The sequence below is a fragment of the Phlebotomus papatasi genome, chromosome 2 (assembly GCF_024763615.1).
Source record: "Phlebotomus papatasi isolate M1 chromosome 2, Ppap_2.1, whole genome shotgun sequence".
Taxonomy (NCBI): domain Eukaryota; kingdom Metazoa; phylum Arthropoda; class Insecta; order Diptera; family Psychodidae; genus Phlebotomus; species Phlebotomus papatasi.
The window spans coordinates 60,715,528-60,733,902 of NC_077223.1; the positions used below are offsets into that span (position 1 = coordinate 60,715,528).

The following is an 18,375-nucleotide window of genomic DNA, read 5'->3' on the forward strand; positions in this document are numbered from 1 at the left end:
TGAAACCTTTTTATCACTCTTATAAGATAATTATTAATTAAGGAGCTTAGTAAAGCATACTACGTGTAAGATTAAGATGAAGTTATACGCGTAAGTTAATACGAAATGTTTAATTTTAGCTTTGTTTTCAAGATTATTTCTTAAATCGTGTTAGCATCTTCAAATCAAAGTTTTCTTGTTGGTGCCCTAGTAATCTCCATATTGAAACATTGCACGAAAACTTCAGTAGCGCTGCTCAATCTTTCATCGGCTACTTCGTTCACTTTACTCATTTCAACTTTATGTGTGAGTGAATCGCCCTTTTTCGCACACACTCTCCCACTCTTTCGCTCCCGAGTGGTTTCGTATGGAGGGGGTTCCTGTGGCACAGTACCACATGTATGTATGCGTGAAGGTTCAACGACCGAGCTGTGAGAAAAAGAGCACCGAGAGTTTGCCCTCGGAGTTATACAAGTGTTAGTGTCTCGTGACCTACTTTCCGTTCAACAACCTTATCGTCGAGAGTGAGGAAAGTGAGAGGAATCGCGATGGACATATCACACCGTCCCATTCACACAGCGTTGCAATTACTCGGGCTAGAATGAGACGCAATGCTGGTGCGAGTAGGATACATTCACGTGGACTTTCTTTTGTTTTTTCGCCTTACTATTTCGCGCTCTTTTTTCATCTTCTCTACGTGGATTCCCTCACAGCGTGATTGTGCAATCGCGAGAGAAAGAGAGAGAAATGCGGTGGAAATTCGCGCGGAGGTTTTTTGTCTTTCGCCTCCTTAAATGCATTTGGTAAGAAGTTGTCTCGATGCACCGTTACAGCGATTAGAAAAATCGTGAACTACCGCTCGTTCACCTCCCCATTTTGGTCATTGGCCTGTCTCTTCCATGGGAATCAATAGATTGAGGTTGCTTAGAATTAGAATTGGAGTCTGGAATATTCTATATGAAGGGTCTGTCAATGTTAAAATACGATGAAAATGCTATTTTTTTTTGCTACCTCTAGTGGCGGTTTATTGAACTCAGCATGATCTCTGAAAAGTTGTAAATTATCGCAAGATCTCTTGCAATTAGTTGCAAAACAAGCAAAGCATTACAAACTTTTTCTTTAAATTGAAGGGTTTGTAACGTTGATATGGGTTATCAAGTAGAGGTTAGATTGAGAATTACATATGAGAGCTTTATTCATGACTAAGTTTAAGCTTAATCACAATAAGGGCCTTGATAGACCTGAGGATTAACCGACAGACGGCTTAACGTAATTATATTAGAAATAATGGGTTTAGTGCATTTTCATCATTTCCACTGAGTCGTCTCTCGGCTTAAGTCGTAAATGTGTCTAGGGCATAAGTATATAGATTCAAGATTACCAATACTTGATATTACAAGCTTAAACTTCTTAGTGTTTCAATTTATAATAAAATTAAAATAATGAAACTTTCGTTAATGCCAAGTTTAAAAAAAAAAGCCATTCATTACCCATTTTACAAAGAAGTTATTAAACATTTTAAAAAGTTAAGAAGAAAAATTGAAGTTGGGACTTACACTACTTCGCGAAACATAAGAATAAATGCTTAAAATATTAAGTTTTTGTCAGTAAAAAAATTAAATCTTCCAAATATTAATTTAATTTATATGATAATAAACATTTAAGATGGTTTCAGGAAAAATGAAAAACTCTTTTTGTATTTTTTTCCAAAACCCCGATGACTGTCTTTAAAGATCTGAATTTTTCAAATTTGATTTTTTACTGATAAAATTTAATATTTCATTTTTGATTTGGACAGTGTTGCCTATATTAAACCTATTTCTGGTTTATTTCTGTAGTATAGTAGTACAATGAATATTCATTGGAAATTCTCTTGAGAGGATGCACAGTATTTTCCCGCGTAATGGTGCATCGGGGTTGTTCTCTCATACCCCAAAAAAAATTTCTTCGGCGCCCATTGACCCGATTTCAGCGAGCGATGACGTCAGTACGATTTCCGGGACGAGGACGTTGAACCATAAGCCTCCCCTGCGTCCCGGGCGGGAAGTGGGGAGTGCGTAGGGGTGCTGGGATAGGTGCGAGTGAGACACTAAAAGGTGAATGACCGAAGTGTTCCATATCCAACTCATACATACTGAGTGGCTGCACATGCCTGCATCTGCTCTCATTTAGCTTAAGAATGAGATAGAGTCATTGGGAAGGAAGGAGTACGATGGATTTAACTTTAAATTGGCACATGACAATCCACTCACCCCATTTGGTGACACTATACCCCACCGTCCTCTCCACACAAAATAATATATATATATACTGGCTTTCGCAACCCAGCATGGAAATTTTCGGAGAGAAATTGAAGCTGTTGCACAATGGCCTGTGTAAGATTGAGCTAGCAATGAAGAAAAAGTGGCACCGCTTTCATTGGCTTCCGTGTTATGTAAAGGCATTTTCATTTCACCCAGAGGCTCAGTCAAACGGTTAATGAACTCATGAGGGAGTTTTTTTGTTCTTGTCAAATTTCAAAATGGTAATTTAATGACAAGGCTAATTGAAAAGGGACGCTATTTTGGCCAGATTGCAAATGAAAAAAAAACCCATTAATTAGTCATTCTCCTCAGATTTGGGTCAAATTTGCGCTACAATATCAGTAACTCTACAATTACTCATCAAACCCACCACTTTTTTTTGTCAACATTCTTATGGCACAGATACTCAATTCCTGGTAATTCCCGCCAAATAATATTCTAACTATCATAAAGCTAATCCATGTGACTTCACTATTAAAAATTTCTGAGAAAGAGCGCATAAAACGTGATGAAATCACAGAGAAATGCAGAAAGATTGTTCAAATTTCAAATACATGTATAGGAGTTTCTCTCCTGGGGATAAATCCCACCCCAATTGACGTCATTTCGAGAAGTGTCAATGACCGGTTAATAGGTCGGGTCACCTGTCACTCCAAAATTTCGGGGGAGGTTTTCTTCGCATGTAGTAGTGTTGTTTCCCCAAATATTTCTCACACATAGCACATCAAAGGAGCCAAGAAAACATCTTCAGAAAGTAAGGAAAAGGTGATCATTTTCAGAAAAAAAATTATTGCAAAAAGATATTGGCTGGTGTGTGAGGGTGCAATGACCCCTGGTGGCTTTTCGGGCGCACACATACACAAGTTGCACAGAGGTGACCTATATTTTGCCGAGGTCTCCCTGGCCACCGCTCGTGGCGCTGCGAGAGGTCACTGCACTCGACGCGAGCGACACCACATCGTCTCCCTCTTTTTTCGCGCCAAACCACACATTTCGCGCCAATTATCATAACTGCGCATGACGAAACACTCAAGATGCTCACAGAGACAATACCCAAGCATCCGGACGATGACCCCCTGGACGAAATTTGCAGCTCATTCAACACAAAGAGTTGCAGCGCGCCAATTTTCCATCATTACATACTCTCTACAACAGCATGGTCTTTAAATCAACCAAGAATTGACACAATACATTTTTTTTTTTGAAGAAGAAAAAACCCCAACAGCAAAATCATAAAAAAAAGGATTGATATTCTTTGTTTCTGGTAAGACACCTTAAATAAGGACTACGTAACATCTAATGTCGCATTCAACTATCAAATTCAATGCTAAATAAAATTTGGATAAATCATAGCCGAAAAGAGTGTAACATATTTTTCCATAGAAGAGATCCTAAGATCTCCATACCTCAATAAGTGTAAATAAGATGGAGCGAGGTGAACGACATAAGCAACAGATGATAATCGCGCGTCAACGGGAACTTCGAGTGTGAATAACCCCGCGAGGAGGCGCTCGCCCATTATTCAAGCAAGGTGACTCAAGGGAGCACCTCGGAAAAAACGCGATCGAGTCGCGTGAACGTGAATGAGTGTGCCTTCTTTTTTTTCGGTTAATTCTTTCCACGCAGGGGGCAAATTGGGCCTCACAAACATAAAAATGTGCTAATGTTACGAATAAGAAAGAAAAGGTCGTCTTTTCATGTTTTCTTCTAGAAATGTTTGATAGATCTTTTATCTGTAATGTTACTTTCTGACTATAAATAGTTCTATATTCTTGACTGAAAGAAAGCAGATTTAATCAACAATGCCAGATTAGCGATTGGTTTTTCGATAAACTTAGCCATTTTGACATCTAGCCTTAAATCTAGCACATATTTTATATAGGATTAATTTTGAAAACGCCGAAATAGATAATATTGTGAAGTTTGCTGCACTTTAACCTAAAGTCTTAAATATATTTTTTCCATTTTGAAAATAAAGTTTATTTATCGGCGAATATACATTTTCAACTTTCACTTCAATTTGTGCATGCATATTTTAAGCTTAAAGTTTTATTTCAGACTTGAGAATTATGGGAAACTGGAGCAGTAGTAAACATTGGGGAGTCGTAAACACTGAGTTTTATTTCTACTCCATTTGGATTTAAGTCGACCATTTCTCCAGTTAAAAATGATCCCTATGGTATTTATAAAATCAAATAGTTCTCGTCCTCTGAAGTTCAATATCTAATTGAAAAATGGCAGTGTTTAAAACTACCCCATGTTTACTACTGTCCCAGTTTCCCCTACTCTAGAATTCTAAGGCAAAGAAAACTTTAAAAAATTAACTTAAATTTTAGATGTCAAAATTAAATAGCTTCTCTTTTTATTAAAAGCTAAATGACGCATTAAATATTACAAATTCATAAATTTTGCCAGTAACTATGGGCTTAAATGATTCTCAAGATCTTAATCAGGTTTTGAAATGAAAAACACCCCTAAAAAGTTGTTAAATCAAAAAGGAAAAAAGGCAAACGAAAGATTAATTTCAGAAATTAATTTGATATGCAATACAAACCTTGATATTTACATTTTATCTTGAATAATGTTCAAGTTTTTCGAGCTTCATCCAAAGGCTTAAAAAATGATGTTTCTCGCTTTAAATTTCAGATTTTAAACAGAACTTCTAAATTGAGTTATATGTTTTAGTTATCTATCAAAAGATGTAGGGGAAACTGGGACACCACCAAACACGGGGTAGCACCAAACACTAATTTTTATTTCTAAACTACTAGGACTTTCCCTATCATTTCTTCAGTGAACAAGTATCCCTATAGCGTCTATAAATTTCTATAAGTCTTGTCCTCTGAAGTCGAATATCTGATTAAAAAATCTCAGTGTTTGGTGCTACCCCGTATTTGGTGGTGCCTTAGTTTCCCCTAAAGCTTATTGGTTTGTCAAATTTACTTATCAATTCTAAGATATAGATATTAAAGTTTTAAGATAAATATTAAGTGTTGAAGTTTTCTTATTATAACTTAAAGTCTAACTTTGTCTATTTCAATCTCTTTTAAAAAAAAATTGTATTAAAAGTTGAAGAAATCCTCGCGACCACCTTTAAAATTAAAGAAATTTAAAAGGAGTTAATTGTGGAGGAATAATTGTGAGGTTTACTACTTTTACGCTTTGAGGTCTCATGTAAAGATTAAACATTTGAAGATTTATCTTAGAATTGAGGGATTAAGCAGTTAATGAGTAAAATTTCTAAATTTAATTGATTTTTGTCAAAAACAAAAGTTATATTTGTTTAGTGATAAGGCTTTATGATGATTAAAAACGATTTGTGTCGATTCATTTAAAAGTGATGGCAAAATAAATTCTTCTGGATCCAAACACTACAGATTTTCTTTAACTTGAAATTGATAATTAATGAAAAATCCAACTTTAGTTTTAACCAAAAAAAACGTGCTAAACCGAAAAGTGTTTAGTTCTTAGAAAAGAATCTTAAGGATCACTATTTTAAGAGTTTTTGATATTAATAAAAACCAAAGATGTCTTCTAAATTGGCTGAATGTATGTTGTATAAAAATTCTTTACACTTTCTCTAATAATCTTTTTTATTGGATTATCAAAACTGCAATTTTCTTTGAAAAATTAAGAATCCAATTCCCATATCTAAGATTTGAATTCAAAAATCGATAATGGGTTTTTATGTTATCCAAAAACAAGAAAATTTGTATTTTTACTATAGAGTTCAGATCAATAATGGCAAGGATTGGGTTTTCGCTAAAGAATAAGCTTTTGAATATCTAAAACAATATAATGGATACAAAGATGTAAAGAGGTTTTCCCAAACCACAGAAATGAGCTAAATATAGATGACGACGTTTTTTGTGGAGGACCACTTAAAAGGAAAGTGGGTGACAATATTCCTTTGCGAGAAAATTGTGTTATGGGGTGAATCGATATTTCTATGCTATTGAAAACAAATTCCTCCCCTTAGGTCATTGACCTTTTCTCACCCCCAAACACTGCTTCCCCTATACTCCCCAGTTTCAGCGAATTAGAGAGAGGGGTTGTGCGACAAGGAGAGGAAGATTTCCAGGGGAGGCGAATGACATACATGTCATGTTAGTTCATCGATTGGCCACGCGGATGATGTGAGGGTTCAACGGCCCCACGGAATCCGTGTCTTGAAAATATATGTAAATATACTACAATGTGACTGTGTAATAAATAAATTATTTCAATAATTCTCCGAAACAGATTATTCAGCGACACTCGTGACACCGTTACTTTTATTATGTTTCACTATTTTGTGGCATTTTACACTGAGATTCTTCACTTCTTTCCCTTGTTTTCTTTTTTTTTTTCTTCTACCTTTACCTCAGCTTCGCGCGTGTTTTTCAACAAACATCGCGATTACTCAATCCTCTTTCCACGGAATCTTGTGGTTTTACACAACATTTACCATTTCTGGATATTGTTTGCAAAGTTTTTTTTTGGAAATAGTGCCAATTGATAATTGTTTGAATTAGATAAACTTCCAAGATGTTAGAATAGTTTTTTTTTTGTAAAAGATATCATTGTCTTCATATTCTGTTCGTAATCCAAACATTTTCAAAAGGATTTTGAATTAGAAGTGGTTTATTGAACTTAGAACGTTGTTAGATTTTACATGTTTGGTTTTTAACCCTTCATATATGAAGGGTATTATTCAAACTCAGGTGACACCACTATGGTTGTTCCTGGGCTTCTGTCCCCGAAAGCACGTATTGCTGTGGAGTGAGTCACGTTTGTTCTTTCTTCGTTAAATATGCAAAAGGTAGTCGATTATGCAATGCTAATCCGTCACGTGATTCATACGGCGCGATGTCAACGGCCGACACGGGTCCGGAATTCGTGGGGGACTATCAATGGCGTCGGCATACGATTGATACGAGCAGTTTTTGGACATTTCTCTTTCGATCTCTGCCGTCACAAGAGAGTCCACACACCCATGTAGTGGCAGGAATCGTGCGAGGGGCACATTCCGTGGCAATTTGGAGAAATAACGAAAGTACCGCACAGTGCAATGACTTCTTGTAGCATACACAACATAATAGGAGTCGCACAAAATGCGGAAGAATCATTTTAAAGCCAACTAATAAAGCCAACACACAAATACTCCTATTCATCACTTTTACATTATTACTCATTCCATCTTTTGAGCACATCTCACGCCACTCTGCCACAAAACAGACGGACTTCTGTGCTAAAAAAAAAATGTAGGCAGATATGTCGCAAAAAAAGATGGATTAGTATTTGATTTTGCTCCCTTTTGACAGTTACCTAACCCTAAAATTCAAATTGGACTCTAACCTGAATGCTTTTTGCTAAACAAAAAATCTGATACATTAATTCAATATTACTCATAAAAAAAAAATAGTAATCTAACTAAATCCTTCTCTAAAATCCCCCTTTGATGGATCCCTGCATCAAGAAGAAGAGCTGACGCTCACGAAACGTCACATTATTTCGAGAAACGGGACATTAAAACAGAACATTCCTCTGTTGAATCAGTTCGTTGCCCTAGTTTGACCTCGCGCGCTTTATTATTGCAACTTGGCGCGGCGCACTATCTACACATAGTTATTTACTATCGAGCTATGTGGTGGATGAACTCTTGCACTCTCGCGAACATTCGCCCCACAATCCACAATCACCATTTTACTCTAATGTTCCTTTTCAAAGGGCCGGTTAGAGAGGTTATTTAAACTCAGTTACACTTTAAATTTAACAAACTTTTGACAATTTGAAAAATGTCAAGTGTTTCCTTATATGCATTTTTTCTAATTTGGCAACCAATACTTGACATTTCTAGGATTGTTCGCCAAAAGAGGTTTCAAGTGCTCTTCAAGCACTAAAATAGATTTTATCCAATTTCTTCAGAAAAATCCTTTTACGTTAAAATGTCAAGAAAATGAACAAAGAAGAAGAAAAAAACCTACATAACATAGTTTTCGTTATAAGAATTTACTCCAATCATTCTGAGTCTAACAAATTCATAATGCAAAAGATAAGAAAGTACAATAAGAAATCCTTCTGTACGGAAAACACCATCCTTATCGCACAACCAAAGAGATCTTGTGCAAAAAAAAAAAGACCCATACATATAGCATATATCTCGAGGAAGGCAACGAGCTCAATTTAGAGCAAACAATCCCCCATGAAAATTGCATCTCTCTAGCGTTCGTCGACCCCAAAATGTGCAATAAAAGAGTTACCCGAATTGTTCCATTTTCAAGATGCAAGCTGTGATTTTGGAGCGCCTAGTGGCGCTTCTCTGAAGCTCAGCTTTTGTTTTCTCACTTACGAGTTCGGGTCGATGCACTGCTATTTAGGCCATCAACCCAAATGAGAGAGCGGGAGAGAGAGGTGGCTCTGCCAGTGACTCTCCAGATGCGAACACAATTGAACTCTTTCGAGAGCGCGCCAATCTCGCGAATCTGGGACAAGCCAGAGCACGTCCCCGGACGCACCTCACCCTTCTCTGAGGACTGCTCTGAGGAAGATCCAACGAATTATCTTCGGAAGAACTTATTTGAACAAATGATAATTTTCTTTATTCTACTTTTTACTAAATAAGAAATTTTGAATATTACCCTATTTTGAGGTTACGGTTAATAAATTTATTTGGCACGTAATTCATCATACATTCTTTTATTTGTTAGGCTTTTAGTGGAAAAAAAAAACACAAATTACAAATAAATAGTCCCCTGTGCTTGAGGCAAAATACAATCATTTATTTCCCTCTCGAGACTTCCAATCCCCAACGGTCCTACCCAATACATCCCTCTCATGGCTATTTTAATCACGAGAATAGAATTGAAAATGTCAAATTTCATCCAACTGATGTATCGCAGCAAGCCACTGTGTAAATCTCAATTTTCTGCTCCAGTTTTCCTCATAACATCCCAGATTTCCCCTCAATGGCTCCTGGGTGCAAAAAAGCGCGTCCCAATTGTTGGATATTTGGAAATGGAAAAAAGGGGGCGCAGATGTCGGGAGCACTGGGCGATTATATAATGTGTCGGTATGTGGGGAAAAAGTGTGCGATGAGGTCAACGTCTTGAGGGGAACCACGATTGCGGTCAATGCACGCCAGAGAGCGTGAACCTCGCAATTCCCCCGAAGGTGGCTCTGATGTAACACACACACACATACACATTAGACATTGTACTCGTTCATTGCACTCTGACGCATGGATGACGTCATTCTCCCACCCCACATTCGTTGTCTTGCTCACTCAACCCCATCGACCATTTGGATGGTGTGAGTATGAAAGAGACAAGCAGTCAGCAAGGTTGCATGACCTGTTTTCAGTGCAAAAGCAGAAGAATCGGGTGATGGCCTGTCGACAAGTCATGGGCTTGCACACAGAGCCATCTGCGTCACCAAAAAAAAAAACAATATTTTTACAGAGATTTTCCACCTCTCCAAATTAACCCAATTTTTTATTGCCCAAAAATTTCCCAGGACTCACTGAAGTCCACCGACCAAATAAATTCATCCTGCAATTGCAGTGTATATATTCAATAAAGGTATAGCAGTATAAGAAGCTGAAATTGGCCAGAGTGCATCGACCGGGCATTGTATTCTTCAGCAACCTTCTCGTTCCATTGACTCGACACAGGAAAAGTTCTCACACGCGATAGGGTCACTCGGGCCCAACATTCCAGCCATTTTCTGTGCTAAATAACACTCGGACAGGTAAGTGACTTTTATTTATCTTAAAACAAAATTTTTCAATTGTAAGAGACTCTGCTAAAAAAAATAAAGGGTTTCAAAAGGGAGAACAGAAGGAAGGTCTTAAATTTAATGATCGTCTGATGAGTAATTGCGAGAAATTCTACAGAATTCAAGCAAATGAGAGAGATGAGATGGTTCAAAAGAGTTATTGCCCTGAAAATGATGCGCAAGAATCAAGGGAATGATTGTATTCCGTTTCGCACAAGAATTTTATAGCAGAAATTGTTTGGCAGGATTTTTGGTATATCAAATTATGTTAAGTTGATGATAATAATCGCAAATAATTTTCGCCTTAAATTATGAATATATTAAAAAATTGAAAGAACATTAGAAAGAACATTTGATTATGTATGCTTTGCATTATGTTTTCATTCAAACAAATCGTCACGCTTCCAACAGTCAGTGTTATAACTTCATTTTAGGGACGTTCTGTGTTTTACACATTCAAAATCAATGGTAATTATGAGATTCTTAATTATCTCACCAATTCCGCATTATCCAAAAGTTTTTTTTAATTGCAAATACGTTTTAAAATATATTTTTGTTGAAATGAAAAAAAAGTGAATTTATAATATTTGCAAAGAATCCTAATACATTTGATGTTTACTAAATTTAATGAGTTACGACAAAATCATACTGAATTTTCCTGTTCTAATGAATAATATTTGGTCAGAAAAATTGGATTTAAGTTAAGAATTTTAAGGATTTTTTAGTTCCCAAAGCTACATAAATATGTACTTATACTTAGCGCTTAATATGGGAAATGTTTGAATATATGCAAGGGTTATGCCAAGTTGAATAAAATTAGCTTTTATGAAAAATTGTCAAAAAAAACGTTAACAATAATTGCTTTTAGAACCAAAAATTGCCTTTCAGATTTTAATTCATGCACACTAAAACTAAAACTAATTCAGTAGTTTATTTTTCAAATGTTTAAAGTTTCACTTAATCTGAAATAAAAAAAATATTAAAAATTTCTTATTCTGACTTGATAATTGACGTTTCAGATATTTACAAAAGTTTGTAATTTAAAGAAATTAAAGATTTTTGTGATCTTTAAAATTAAAGTCAACAAAAAGAAGTTTTACATTTCGATCGCTCAGAATAAGGAACGAATAACTCGCAGTAGGCAAATTTTACAGGAGAGCGATTTGAAGCTGAGATTTTACATGCAAAGTATATAATTTTTGAGATTTAAAATTTCTATAACTTTGAAAATAATTATCTTTCAAGTATAATATTCACATGGAAGGTGGAGGATATAAAGAAGTATCCAAACATATTTTTTTATACTTTAAAATAAAAAAGTTCTTTAATTAAGAACTGGAGAAAAGCTTTGAAATGCTGATTTAAACTTAAAGTTAAAAACTTATCTCAGATGTGAGGGAAAAATCATAAATATGCAGTACAACAAAATGAAAATCTTTTTTTTTCGGGATTGAAAACGATGAGAACTTTTTTTTTCTTACGCCCTTCTTAACATATCTCCCGAAGTAAATTATGGTCCATCATGTCGAGTTTCTGAAATATCTATATTAATGAAGAATTAAGAAAAATCACTCAATTTGGGTAATCCATTACATAGTTAAAAGCGAAAGGTATGTTTCCATTATTAAGTTAAGCTTTAATGAGCCCTTCTGGATTTTATAATTAATGTAATGGTCAATAAATTATTTATATAATTTATTGGTATGGTCTTGAAGTGTTTATAAAGAAACATTCAGATAATTCAGGTGTATTTCTTATCAAATGTGGAATTATAATATTATCGACAGTCGATTATGAGAATTAGTTAGATTGTATGCTTATCGATAAATAAGATAAGAATCGATAAATATAGACATTGTCAAATTTATAGTATCGTTAATTACAAATAATAGATAAAGTTAAAGATGAGTTTACGTATATTTGCCGTATCCCTAATAGTAGTCCTTATAAGACAGTGCATGACTGTCATATTGTCATATAGGTAAGTGTCGTAATAAGTGAACTGTTAATTATATAAAACTGACATTCGCTTCATATCTATCACTTTTTGGTTTAACGATTTTATAGTTTCGCTAAGTTTTTTTCTACTGATTTGTTATAAAAATATATTTCATGTTCTCTGAAACCTATTAAATAAGTTTGGCTGTTCCTTTCTAACTCTTATACGGGCTTCAAACCTAAGGCTTAGCCATAAACTTAACTTTTTAACTGCTCGAACTCTAAGAGAGAGCAGTTTTAACAATCGTGTTTTTTTTTATCAGCCAAGAATTTTTGGTAAATTTGACTTAAGATTGGATTATTAAGGGTAAATATGTCTGACAATCTATTACAATCTGAAAGACCAATAAATTTGGTTGCTATTTAGGATTTTGAGACCTTCGAGAACTGGGCTAATCCTCTAGTCTGAAGACCGCTTTATTGATGTTTTATATCAAGTATTTGTCAATACTTGCAACCTTTTCATCCGTGTTACAACACTGCTTACTCCTACAAGTGACGCTGACAACTATTCTTAATATTTAATACTATTTTTTTTTGTTTAAAAGTCCAGTCAAAATTCATTTTAAAAACTCATTTTTGAAAATGTCTTTATACGGGCTTCAGACCTAAGGCTTACCCATCCAGCTTAACTCCTCTAATTCATAATCAGGCACGATTTTTTAGGAAATTGGTATTTTGAATTGGATATTAAGGGCAAATGATCCATTTGATTTTGAAAAATCAATAAAATTCTTTGTTATTTATATTTTTGAGACCTCAGGGAACTGGGCTAAACCACCAGTCTGAAGCGGGCATTAGAGTGTAGGTTTTCCTTTTTTTTTCTACAAAATGCGCCTTTGCACTCTTTTCTATGGCAATATGAAAAAAAATATTGCTTCAGTTTGCTGAAATTTTATACTATTTCCTAAAATCTCGTTATTAAAAAAACAACAACAAACTATCGAAACTACCCACTTCTTCTTTTCCCTTTTATCTCAATTCCATTCAAGAAAAAGGGTTTAACGTCTCAATCAAATGATTAAATTGCCGCTTGGATAAAAAAAAACGTGTCTGGTTTCTTTCCACAGAACTCCTCGCCTCTTTTGGTGTCTATTTTCTCCTTCATTCCTCCTCCAGACGAAGGAAAAAAATAGACCCGCGTTTTTTTTTAGGGAACTCTAGACAGACTCTTGTTTTCCCTTTCGATGCTATTTGAGCCGTTTTTATAGACAGATGATTCGTGAAAGGGTGAACACGACCAGGCAATTCCAAAGGAAGTAAGTCTGAATTGTGGGTGAAAATGTATAATGAAGATGTTTTCTTCGCATTTTTTTTTTTGAGTAGAATTTTTTTTTTGCAAAGGGTTGATTGTTTTTTGCAGGCTTTAAAGTTTTTTTTTGGCGATTTCTATTCCCACGCCAAAGGTTGCGAATGTAAAAATCGCCAAGCGGTAGGCAACCCGTCAAACAACCAACAATCTCCCGCGATTTTTCAAACAAATTTTTCTGCGATTTCTTTTTCTCATTTGTTACTTCAAGGACGACATATTTAAGCTTAGCATAAATTTCTGGATAAGCCACCCTCTACTGGGGAAACCATGCTTGCTTCACTTGACTTGAGTGCATAACCTAAAAAATTGTGGCGTAAAATCTCCAAAATGATAATTTTCTTTTTTATTATGAGTCTTAGTGCTTCTTTTTTTTGCTATTCGTGTTGTTTTTGTGTGTTTTTTTTTTTCAATGTTCCCTGTTAAAATTCTAAAATAGAGATATATGTGTGGCTCAGAGTAAAAGTTGAATGATCGCATTCAATGTCAATGCGTAGTCACAAGAGGCACCAATCTATTTACTTTTAAAATACCATCTCACTCTATCAGAGTGTCCAAAATAGCGAAAAATAGAGACAGAAAATGCCTGACTATTTAACCTTCTCTCGACTTTTGTGTATTTTCATCTCTCCCCACCACCATCGCTATTTTCCTTGTCATTTTCGTTCTATTTTGAATAGGAGATACCCTCCCGAAAATTACCATGTTTCAAATATATATAATATATATATACATTATAAAAATTCTCACAAAATGGTGATTTTGCCCTCAAATCGCAAGTTCATGGCGAGTCAGCCTGTTTTTCTCTGGAGATATTTTGATGCCGCGCAAAATCATCTTAATTTTTTTTTGGACAAAAAGGTGAAATAAGGTGATGCTAAATGAGACAATCTCCAATCAAAATACGTCAAATTGCATTTGTCATAACAAAAAAAATGTCTACTGAGCTAGTATTTTTTGTCTGTTTGACCGCCATATTTGAAAGTTAAATGGCAGTTTTTACTATATGGGATCATTTGCCGGAAGTACCATATTCCACGTAAAAATGACTCGAAAAATTGTGTCATTGAAGAAAAGTCACAAAAACGTACAAATTCTATAAGTACTGTTGTGACAGAAACCCAAATGATATTTCATCAAAAAACCCGGCAGTTGCGAGAGCATTTTTTTACGGAAGGAAATGTGACTGTCAAGGTGTTTTCAGCCATCATGGATCTTGCGTGTGTCCACCCTCGGTCGCTTTTCGCGTTCTTCCGCGAACAAAGTCGTCCTTGAACGCACTTGAACTCAACCAAAATCGCACACAAACACGCTTATAGAGGCAATCAAAATGATCACACTTAATCACCTCGAATTTATTTACAATTCGAAGGCGAAGAACACACCGAAAAATTTATGTATATGGGATTCTAAAAAGACGCACTATTTGGCTAAACTCAAGCGTTTTAGGAGAAAAAAAAAGAAGAAGAGAGTTCAAGGTTCTCAAGAGATGTGTCAACATGCGGGAAAAAGAATAAAAAGAAGCAGCCATTTATGGGCTTCTTTTTATTGCAAAAGGGGCCACAATGATCTTGAATTTCATTCTCCCTGGGATCAAAAGAAAGAAGCAGGAAATTTGAACACGTGTTGTGCGAAAAACCTGCATTACAAAACTGTCTGGAGGTTCAATTTAAGGGTGAATATCATTCACCCCATTTCAGTGGATCATCTTTCACAGATATTGCGCGTCTTTCTCGTCTCATTTCTAATTGAAATTCAAGTAAAAATTCATCATTTCCCCCCAATTAACCTCAGAAATAGTACATTTAAGCTTTTTCAGAGTCACGAAACTCTACTTCCGATGGAAATACCTCAAAAACTCTTGAATAATTCAAGTAGAACCACTAATTTTTAAAGGAGGATTGACCTAAAAAGTTAATTGAGAATATCTTCTTCATGGAGAAATGGCGTCCCGTGTATTAAAATTTTAAGGGATAAAAAAAAGTCTAACTTACCTTGCAACCCTCGCAAGAGTGGACGCCGTAATGGAAACCTGATGCCTTGTCACCACAAACTCGACATAAAACTGTCGTCCCGTCAAATTCTGCAAGGAAAATAGGACAATTAGACAAGGTCTGCAGACAATCTGACGACAAATCGTTGCTTGCAACGACCGTTTTCTGCATTTCAAAAATACTTTTGAAAATCATATTCTACAAAATCATATTCCGATTTTAAATTTCGTGGTTTTACAATAAAATTTTGAAGTATCACAAATATGAAAAAGTAATTCACATTTCTATCCTAAAATTCTTTAAGGCTATTTTCGACAATTTTTCTAAGTAAATAACTCATAAATCACAATTTTAACATAATTTCCAGAGAAACTATTTTCATAAGTCACCCGAAAACTCATAAATTGATACTGCCAGTCAATAATTTGAAATTCCACATTATCAAAACATAACTTTTCCCATCAAAAACCAACCAGAAACCTGCTCTTATGCATATTTTTCTGTGCAATAACACGTCAAAATATAGTTTAGTGGGCACTTTTACTTTCCTGAACATATATTAAAAATATCGAAAGTGACTTTTAACTCGCAAATATTCGAAAAAAAAAACTTTCATCAACCTGAGATAAATTTGAAAGTGTTTTAAAGACATGACTTTTACTTTTCACTTGCAAATTATCTTGTAACTATTGAGATTTTGGTTGAATTTCAGAAAAATGCTGATTAATTGAAATTTTTAAATAATCTTTTACAATCTAAAAAAAGATTTTTTTTTTTTTGGAAAATGCCAAAAAATGTTCTATTTATTAAATATTGCAGGGAATTAATGGAAATTTTTCATAAATGTCCGGAAATATTTCATTGGTCTCTTGACTACACTACCTTTTGGTTATATAAGCGAAGCACTGGTGCCTTTTATCTCATTTCCTCTCGTATAGTATCATGTGAGATTGTGGAGAAAGTGCGCTCCCCATCTCACTCAGACGGAGTGGATAAGGTGATGTGTCGAAAGAGAAATTAACCCACTTTCTTCCATTTCTCATCTCGCTCATCTCGTTGAGCACGCGCTCCCCGCGAGAGCGAGAAAAAAAGAGAAAGGGGCGCCGATCTGCAATTTTTCGTTTAAAGTGAGAGTGAGCGAGTTTTGACAGCTGTCGTGGGAGCGTGAGAACTTTCTCCATGACTTCCGAAGGACATGTCTAGGGTGGATGTCCCAGAAGACAATTAGAAATGATAGGTTATTTAAAGGGTGTTGAAAATAAATTTTCAAAGTAACTTCATTTCTCAAATTTAAACCTCTCACTCTCTCTCTCTCTCTCTCTCTCTCTTTCTCTCTCAATTTTCCCAACAAATCACGATCATGAAGTAATGTAAAAGAGCTAAAGACAACGGAGAAAACATTACAGAGCATTGAACTCTGATGATCTCTTCGGAAGAATCTGAAGACGTGTCTTGAGAATACTCTTTCTGCAAGAATTCCTTGGTATACTCTCATGGAGATCACAAAAGAATTTTTTTTTCTATATGACTTTTGGTGGGTTCATGGATAAACTTACAATCACGATTACATTAACTTTCTCCAAAAGAGAACAAAAGTCTGACAACAATTATGATTTTTCTTCTACTTCTTCTTCTTTATTTTACTTTTACGGCTGTCGGATTCAAATTAGATCCATATAGCCAGAAATTATGATTTTTCAAAGTTTCTGTTTTCTATAAGTGTTCATGGGGCTCATTCCTGGATGTAATGATAAAACTCACCGAAAAATATTACTGAAAGTCCAACAGAATTTCAAAATCAATTATTTTAAAGAATTTGATAAAAGATATTAAATCATAAATTTGAAGGACATCAAAATCATTAAATTAATAGTTAAAATAAATTGATTGAAAAAACATTTTGCAAAATAAAAATCAAAGATTGCAATTTACCTTTTCCGTTGCTATGCTTTTAAAATTTCATCCAATTAAAAAAAAATGTTAGAAAAAGTTTTAGGAGATAATTAGGAAAAACTACTAAACTACTAAAGTATAGGATGAAATTACTAAAATATATTAAACATAGGAATTTAAAAATTTATATTTTTAATCAATATGTAAAAACAGTATTTGTTTTTTTTTTTTTTGAAAGTCAATTAGAAACATTTGTTTCACTTTATTTGCTTACTGTAGTGGTTAGTCTCAAAAGTTGACGAAAAACATACAAACAAAATTTAGATCATCGAATTTCGTCATCGTATATTTGATTTGAGCTCTCAAACCACCTGACCAATACCACATTTGTCTTTGTAAATTTGTTCTTAACCGTCAAAAAAAAATTAAAGATCACTTCCAGAGAAACCTGTTGATATTCAATTTGCTCTTCAAAGTGACCCAAGTGTCAAATACAAACTAACAACTGGGTGTATTTAGTTATATTTTTCTATTTTCTCAACCATAGCAACAATTTTCTTAGTTAGATCTTGTGATTTCCACTTTGGCGTAAAGATGATCGTAGGACAGAATCAATAGGATTGGATGATCATTTACCTATGTTAAGTTCGGGTTCTCCCAATGAACTCGCAACAGTAGGTTCCATTACCGGAAAAGGTCGGGTGTATTCGGGAGTTTCTGGCCGTGGTGGCGCTACGATCACTTTACTAGGACATGCCGGGACACGGATCACGGCAGTCGCTATAGATGAAGGCTGTGCCTGATGTGAACTGTCCGGTGACATGAGCATTTTGCGCGATATTCCACTCTTTTTTTTGAGTTGATCTCAGTTAAAGATCACACTGTCCATTGATCACCCACAGTCCGGAAGTCACTGTCGATTCCCAAAAAATTAACGTGGGAAATCTCTAAAAATCACAAATTTAGCCCCAGGCAAAGAAGGAAAAACTCTGTGTGGGCTGGATGGAAAAACCGTCTGATTGCACGAAATTCTAAGCAACACACGATCGACACTTTCGTGGCTGGCGCAGTGAAAGGAAAATTTGTACTGTGTGTTGGCACTGAAAACAGAAAGCAAGAGACGCAATATCGCCACCGCACACAA

General features: G+C 35.1%; 1 protein-coding gene across 3 annotated transcripts in view; it reads right to left on the bottom strand.

Annotated features, from left to right (window-relative positions):
• The window catches only part of LOC129801966 (ecdysone-induced protein 75B, isoforms C/D), an 85,620-nt gene that overhangs the window by 16,833 nt on the left and 50,412 nt on the right, over window positions 1-18,375 (bottom strand). For 2 of the 3 annotated variants that reach the window (XM_055847467.1, XM_055847470.1), the window contains exon 2: window positions 15,339-15,427. In XM_055847467.1, coding sequence (XP_055703442.1) covers window positions 15,339-15,427 — 89 coding nt within the window. Of the gene's footprint in view, window positions 1-15,338; window positions 15,428-17,867; window positions 18,323-18,375 lie in introns of those variants that run through there. The other variant, XM_055847469.1, reaches the window with a different exon arrangement.